Below are 7,903 nucleotides of genomic sequence, written 5' to 3'. Positions count from 1 at the left end.
CAGGCCGCCGGCGCCGGAGCTCTCCGCGGCCACCAGGGGGCGCGCGCGGCCCGGTCGGGCGCGGGAGCCACGGAGGACCCCCCTCCCGGCGCCCCGCCCCGTCCGGCCCCGGCCCCGCCCCTCCCGGCGCCCCGCCCCGTCCGGCCGCGGCCTCGCTCCTCCGCTCCCCCCCGCGCCCGGGACCCCCGGTTCCCCTGTCTCGTCCGCTCGCCGGCTCCGGCCATGGGCCCCGCCGCTCGCCCCGCGCCGAGGTCGCCCCCGCCGCCGCCGCCGCCGCCGCCGTCGCCGCTGCTGCTGCTGCTTCCCTTGCTGCCGCTCTGGCTGGGCCTGGCGGGCCCCGGGGCCGCGGCGGACGGCAGCGAGCCCGAGGCCGGGGCGGGGCGGGGCGGGGCGCGCGCCGTGCGGGTGGACGTGAGGCTGTCGCGGCAGGACGCTCTGGTCCTGGAGGGCGTCAGGATCGGCCCCGAGGCCGGCCCGGCACCCCCGCTGGGCGGCCGCCTGCTGCTGGTGAGCGCAGCGGAGCCTTCTGGCCCCCCGGCCCCGGCACACCCCGCACCCCGATCCGGCCTTCTTCCTGGACCGAGCCCCGGCAGCCCAGCGCCCCTCCCCAGGCTGCCCCGGCCTCAAACCGCGGCTTCCAAAACTTGAGATCCAGACGCCTTCCCCTTCAAACTCGCTCCCAACCCTGGCCTTGCATCCCCTGTGCGTCCAACCTCCTTTCCTCCCCTTCCTCCCTCTGCCCGTGGTCCCTTGCCCCGCAGATGGACGTCGTGGATGCTGAGCAGGAGGTACCCGTAGAAGGCTGGATTGCAGTGGCATACGTGGGCAAGGAGCAGGCCGCCCAGTTCCACCAGGAGAGTGAGGGCAGCGGTCGGCAGGCCTATCCCAAGGCCCTGGTCCAGCAGGTGCAGGGGGGGTATGCGGGAAGGGGGCTGGAGGAGGGGGTTTCAAGGCATCTGCTAGAGCCAGACCACCAGGTGGGCCCTCAGGGAGCGTCCAGAGAAACCCTGGGGCCTGGGTGAGGCGAGAGACCCCAGTTTGGAGAATTGAGTCCGTGTGGAGTGGAAGCAGAGAGGTGGGAGGAGGCCATACAGAGTCAGGAAGCTCCACCAGGCTCGGAGAGTATCTGACGGGGAGTTCCTGCTGAGAGTTGTGGGCAGGCCTGTCCTGCTAGGACCAGGGGAGGCACATAATTGTTTGGATCCCACAGAACATCTGGGGGAATAGCAGGAGGAATAGGAATGTCTGCCCTTGAGCTCAAGGAGTATACAGCCAGTCTATCCAGAGGAAACACTCATTGCAGAGTCAGGAGCTAAGAACTGTGGTCGTGGGTAGTGAGACAGGTGTGTGGGCAGGCTGCCAGCTAGCTTCCCTGTCCCCCTGCAGATGCGGAGGGCACTCTTCCTGGGAGCTTCTGCCCTGCTCCTCCTCATCCTGAATCACAACGTGGTCCGAGAGGTAAACTGCTTCAGGCGGTGGGGGTGTGCAGGCCAGGGAAGAAGGGACCAAGGCCAGCTGACCTCCTTGTCCGTCAACAGCTAGACATATCACAGCTTCTGCTCAGGCCAGTGATTGTCCTCCATTACTCTTCCAACGTCACCAAGCTGTTAGAGGCACTGCTGCAGTGAGTTGGGGTTTGGGCTCCAAAGGACTGGGTCTGGGAGCCTGGGTGGTCCTGGGACGGGTGCCTGAATCTGCCATGGTCTCAGGGGTCTTAGGACCAGGGCTTTTCCAGTTAACCTTAAGACTGTAGTCTCCTGGTCTGAAAAATGGGTGAGGGGACTGGAGCAAAGAGGTAGCTCTAGGAGAACAGGGGAATTGGCTCCAGCGAGCAGGAAGCTGGATTCCTGATTGACAGGTTCTTTCTGAGACTTGCAGCACCCCCCCCCCCCGCCCCTTCGCCTCCCCCCCCCCACCTGGCTGACATGAAGACTGGAAAAACCAATAACCGGAAAATGCCTGGGGACCAAAGCTGAAGGGCTGTGGGATGATACTTGGGGGTATCTTTTTTCTACAAGGCTGGGGTAGGTGGGGCTGGGTCTCTCCTCCCAAGAGCCCTTCCCTCTGGCCCCTCTGTGGCTTTCCCTCTCAGGAGGACTCAGGCCACAGCTGAGATCACCAGTGGAGAGTCACTGTCAGCCAACATCGAGTGGAAGCTGACCCTGTGGACCACCTGTGGCCTCTCCAAGGATGGCTATGGAGGATGGCAGGACTTGGTGTGCCTGGGAGGCAGTCGGGCCCAGGAGCAGGTGGGTGCCTGGGGAGAGGAGTCTCAGGTGGGCTGCACACATGTCTTATCTCAGACCCTGTGACCTCTCCTTGCCTTGGTGGCCAGGCCTACTTCTTCCACCTCCCAGGGCTATAATGAACATTCATTGACGTGGTGGGTACTCAGTGTAGTGCTTGATGGGGTCATGCATAATCAGTATCAGTTACTATTGCCATATTATTCTCCTGCTCAGAAGCCCTGCTTGGCTCCCCATTGCCTGCAGAATAAAGTTTAAACTCCTTAGGCTAGCTTTGATAGCTCTTCTGTTTACTCACTTTTTTTTCCTAGTCTCTTCCTTATACCTTGCCAGCCTATGCCATTTACTGGCCTTCACACACGCCCTGGCCTCCTGCCACTAGGCCTTTTCCATGCTTGGCTGCAGGCGTGGACACTCTTTTTCTGTCTCCTTATGTCCCGGTCTGCTTGCCTTCTTTGGGAAGCTTCCCTCACAACCTCAGCTCACTGTTCCTCTCTCCCTCTTCTAAATCGCAGCAGTGCTTTGTCAGGCCCTTCATCGCATCCTTAGGACAGCCCGAAGTGTACAAGTGTCAGGGAATGTGACTTTGTCTCCTGGGGCTGTGTCTTACTAGGCCCTGAATTTTTCTCTCGAGTCCCTGCTCTGTCAGGGCAGGTATGACCTGGTCTACTGGCAGGCAGCTTCCAGAAGATGTCAGTGGAATTGGACCATGCAAGGCAGCTTCAAGTCAGGCAGATTTGCCATGTTAGCTCAGTGATCTCAGGTTGAGTGTTTAACCTCTCTGGTCTCATGTTCCCCATCCTGTGAATAGGAACAGCACAGGCCACAGGATTGTCAGGGGGTTGTGTGTATAGAAAGCGCATGGTGGGCATGGGGCAGGTGGGCAGCTCCTGCTACTCTGAATATGTTGACTGTTACAAGTGAATAAATTAGCAGTCACCAGATAACTTTTGAGATCCTAGAACACATGGGGCTCTACGAGAAGGGCTGTGGAGGGTCCAAAAATCCTGTGAGACCCAGGCACTGTCCTGAAGGGCTCAGAGATGAGCAGAGGAACTCTCACATGAAAAGGCCTTGGCAGCTCAGCCCAGACATGTGCTAATTCCTTGTCGAGCAGCGGGAACTGAACCGCAGCTGTGTGAAGGGAGCATGCACTGGGACTGGGGGAGTGAAAGGGCTTTCTGGAAAGAAAAAGCCCCACTGGGTCTCCCCCTGGAGGGCAGCCCACACAGACCTCTGGGTGGGGCAGGCAGTTGGTGAGGGGCTGTCAGATGAAAGAAGAGCCCACAGAAAGACTGGAGCTAGGGGAAGAGCGGGCTGGGCTAGAGGCCTGGAAGTGGGAATGTGTGCAGCCTGCACATCAGTCTGGCTGGTACAGAGGGCAAAGCTGAATAGCCGAGCTGCCGGCCAGGAGGGACCCGTACAAATGTTGGGCAGCCGTGATAGCCAAGGTGTCTCAAGGGTGGCTGGGGACAGCGCTCAGCCACAACTCTAGGGCCCATCCTTCTAGCCTGGGCTGAGCTACACACCTATGTATCAGAAAGGTCAGATGAACTACTCCCCCACCAACTGCTCTGATGGACAGACCCTGCCCTCCTTCCTCACCTGGGCGTCCCTAAGATGTGCTCAGCCTGAGGAGGCTGGGTGTGCAGCCTGCAGCAGAGCCCCAAGCTGGCCATGGCCTTTGCCTCACAGGCTGCTCTGAAGCATGGAGCTCCAGTTCTGCCCTGGAGAGCTTACACTGCAGAGGACTCAGTGAGTCCTGCCACGTGTCAGCCTGGTTCAGCAGGGCACAGGGCACAATGGCAAGGCAGCTCCAGCCCTGGGCTCCAGGGGCCCCATCTGGGGAGGAGACAGGCCAGGGCTGTCGCTCTGCTGGGGCGAGCACTGAGCTGGTGGTGGACATGGGCCCTCTGGGACACAGTAAAAGCATCTGAACCTAGCCTGGGGGCCTGGGGAGAGCTTCCTGGAGCAGGTGCCACCGTCCTACCATTGTCCGGGAAGACGAGGGCACAGAGACCAGAGGGGAGAGGGTGAGGAATGGGAAGCTGGGGCTCACGAATACCTTGATAATGGCCTCTCCCATGCCTCCTACACTCTGAGCAGAGCAGCATCTTGTCACACTAGCAGCACCCAGCCTTGTCCAGAGTGACATTCTTTTAACAGCAAATCATTTCTCCCCCCCCCCCCAACCTGATAGTAGGTGAGGTTCATTGTTGGCGGGGGACGAACATGATGGCAGAAAGCTACTCAGAATGCAGAAAGCTTTTAAATGGATGTATTTATTAGTCCTAACACCTCAGAGACCCTGGGAGCCACTGCCTGTGTGCGTGAGCCGGCGGGGTTTTGCTTATTCTGGCACGTTTCCTGAGCTAGCTGTTTTGTTGTCAAAGGTATACAGTTATACAGCTGCCACACCGCCATGGGGGGAGTTAAGTCCAGGTCAGGGCGTGCCCCCATCCCCACCCCAGGAACTGAGGCCCTTCTTAGTCCTCAAATGCCGACGCAGGTCAGATGTGGCTCCTTCCCACTGGTGGGAGCCTGAGGACCACCAAGGGCAGTGACAAGGAAGCACACGGTGGTGTGTGAGGAGGGCTGGGCAGGGGAGGCAAGAGAGGAGCATCTGCCTAGCCCTGTGGTCAGGGAGAGCTCTGGAGCAAGGGGCATCCAAAGGCCGAGGGAAGGGGTGAAGAAGACCTGGGAACGTGAAAAAGAGCCTGGGACCCTGAAAGGACCAAAGGGATGGGAGATCTAGGGCCTTGCCAGATGGCTACTAGAGGAGTTCGGGTTCTCTCCTGAGGGTGAGGGCATCGCAGGGAAGGGTGTCAAGCAGGGGTCCTACGTGATCAGGTTTGCCAGGGACATTCTTATAGCTGTGAGAAACGGGCTGGTGAGGCTGGAGTAGGGCACTCAAAGAGCAGAGATGTGGGATGGAGGGGAGGAGTGCTTGAGACACCTCAGAGGGAACCATGGGAATGCTCAGCCCAGATGAGTGGGTAGGTGATTGCACCCAAGACAAAAAGTAGGCCAGGAGAACTACGGGGTAGGGATAGGGATGGGAAGGTGATAGGGTCTTGGGCTGGGGAGTCTGTGAGGCTGCCAGAAAGAAGCTTCCAAGGATGCAAAAAACACTGAGTTTGTTGCCCAGGAGAGGCCTGCACTGGGGACAGATGTGGGTCCCCTCAGCAGCTGGACGAGGAGCTGTATAGACAGCAGGGGCAGAACCTGGGAGCACAAATGGGAGGCATGGAGGCTTCAGAAGAGGAAGCCAGGAGCCTGCAGGGAACATGCTGTCAACGGACCTTACCTGACCGGTCCTCAGACTGGATTTCCTAGGGGGAAGGGGGAAGAGTGTAGAGTGGCCCTGGCACTCCTGACACCCTGCTCCTCTCCCCAGAAGCCCCTGCAGCAGCTGTGGAATGCCATCCTGCTGGTGGCCATGCTCCTCTGCACGGGCCTCGTGCTCCAGGCCCAGCGGCAGGCATCAAGGCAGAGCCAGCGGGAACCTGGAGGCCAGGTGAGAGCCACCCCCCACCCCCCACTCCCCCAGGAACCTGGGTGCCCCCAGCCCTCCAGCTGGCCTCATTGTGCCTGCCCTTCCCTGCCAGGTGGATCTGCTCAAGCACCGCGTGGTGCGGAGGCTGGCATCCCTCAAGACCCGGCGCTGCCGTCTCGGCAGGGCAGCACAGGGCCCCCCAGAACCTGGTGCTGAGACCTGCGCTGTGTGTTTGGACTACTTCTGCAATAAGCAGGTTAGTGTCCTGGGCCGTGGCCAGCCATGAGCTGACCTATGATGTCTCTCTATTCCCGAGACCCCAGAACCGTGCTTACTGGGTCCTTATCCTGCCAGCTCCTACTGTGACTAGAAAGCAGAAGGGGGTGGGGGAGTGCAATCGGCCACAGAAGTTTCAGCTCCACCGCTCAGGTGGGGGCCAGGCATCCCCACTTGGAGATCCCCCCAGCCCTTGACTCTGTGGCCTGAACCCTTCCTGCATACCCTGCAGTGGCTCCGGGTGCTGCCCTGTAAGCATGAGTTTCACCGAGACTGCGTGGATCCCTGGCTGATGCTTCAACAGACCTGCCCGCTGTGCAAATTCAACGTCCTGGGTGAGCACCTGGGGTGGAGGCCCTTGGCTAGCTATACCTGCTCCCCACCTGACACCTCCCTTCCTGTTTTTCTCTCCTGTCCTACAGGGAACCGCTACTCAGATGATTAGCTGCCCCAGTTGCGTCTCTGCATGTGGGCACAGGACCCTCCTACCTGCACCCTGGCCCCAGGCCTGGGCTCCTGGATCAGAACAGCGGGATGGACAGGAAGCCCTGCTGGTGGGAGGAAGGATAGGGGCCTCTCCTGCAGAGGGCAAGGCATCCCATCATATACGGGGAAGAAAAGACCACAGCCCCCAGTCCAATGATGCAGGGTCTGGACCTGCCAGTCAAGAAAGAGAAGCCACGTTGGGGCCTTTCTCTTCCATCATGGGGGGCTATCTGTCCTCCTCACAGGCAGATCCCAGGACCCCAGGCCCCTGCCCGGGGTGTGGGGCATGCAGCCATTCCCAGGGCCCTGGCACCTCTCTGACTTGCCTGTTGGGGGACCCCTGCGGACTGAGGCTGCAGTGGCTGGCCAGGCTTTATGCTTATTTATTGGGGGTTGGATTGTGGGAGGAGCTATCTGGCCTTGGGGACACCGCAGCCTGACCCTCTTTCAGGACTTCAGGACACATGTCGGTCAAAGCTGTGATGTTCAACCGAGAGGCCCCTCCCCTGACAATGCCCTCAACCCTTGGACACTAGGAGCTGCAAGTGCTACTGCCTGTCCAGCTGGGCTCCCTTCCCAGGCCTGGCAGGGACCAGAGGCCTCCGAAGCCATCCAGTCCTGTGCTTCTTGGCCGGGCTACAGGTTGCTGACCAGGATACTTGAAGCTGCAGGATAAATGTGGTGCATCTTTCAGGGGCAGCCGGGTTTTTTTTAGATTTGGGGTATGGGAGGTTTAATACTGAAGTAAACATGGATATATTTTAGCATAAGCTATCAGATGTGTGTGGATGTCTCAAGACAGAAAAGTCGCCTTGGGCTCTACTGCCTGTGGGAGGTAGATTCTAAGACGGGCCCCAAGATCCCACCAGCCCTAATGAACACGCCTTGTTATAAACCTGCAACTGTGAGTCTAATGGATTTTACTCCCATGCTTAGGTTATCTTACATGGCACGGTTGACCTTAGGATAGGGAAAGTATCCAAGAGGGCCTAACCTAACCATTAGAGCTCATTAGAAGCAGAGAGTTTTCTCTGGCCTGGTGGAAGAAGAGGAAGGGCATTCAGTGCATGAGAAATTCTCTGTTGCTGACTTGAAAAATGGAGGGGGCCGCGGGCAAGGAAGGCAGGTAGCCTCTAAGAGCTAGGAGTGGCCTCTGCTGACAGCAGCTCTGCCAACAATCAGAATGAGTCTGGGAGTGGGTTCTTTCCAGAGCTGTCAGGAAGGTAACATGGCAGATACTTGGATGATCCTGAACGGAGGACCCAGCCACAAGGCCTGAACTTCTGACCTTCAGAACTGTGAGCAGACGGGAGCTGCGCTGTGATGGGTGCTCCCTCTGGACTTGGGCCCATGCCTCCTGCCTCTGGAACCCCACCCCAAGGGCTGGCTCTCACCTGTG

At 59.4% G+C, this 7,903-nt stretch overlaps 1 protein-coding gene across 2 annotated transcripts; it reads left to right on the top strand.

Annotated features, from left to right (window-relative positions):
* Positions 1-207: 207 nt before the first annotated feature.
* RNF215 (ring finger protein 215) lies at positions 208-7,274 on the top strand. Of its 2 annotated transcripts, none has more exons than XM_072803227.1 (9): positions 208-507; positions 762-905; positions 1,387-1,458; positions 1,539-1,624; positions 2,093-2,249; positions 5,647-5,763; positions 5,855-5,998; positions 6,251-6,353; positions 6,441-7,274. In XM_072803227.1, exons 1-9 carry the CDS (start codon positions 223-225, stop codon positions 6,461-6,463), a joined length of 1,131 nt encoding a protein of 376 aa, XP_072659328.1. In that variant the 5' UTR covers positions 208-222; the 3' UTR covers positions 6,464-7,274. The 2 variants fall into 2 exon arrangements, with proteins under 2 accessions (XP_072659328.1, XP_072659327.1); XM_072803226.1 differs by having other exon boundaries at positions 5,644-5,763.
* The last annotated feature ends 629 nt before the right edge of the window (positions 7,275-7,903 follow it).

This window comes from Canis lupus, chromosome 27 (assembly GCF_048164855.1).
Source record: "Canis lupus baileyi chromosome 27, mCanLup2.hap1, whole genome shotgun sequence".
Lineage (NCBI taxonomy): Eukaryota > Metazoa > Chordata > Mammalia > Carnivora > Canidae > Canis > Canis lupus.
This window is presented reverse-complemented; position numbering and strand designations above follow the sequence as displayed.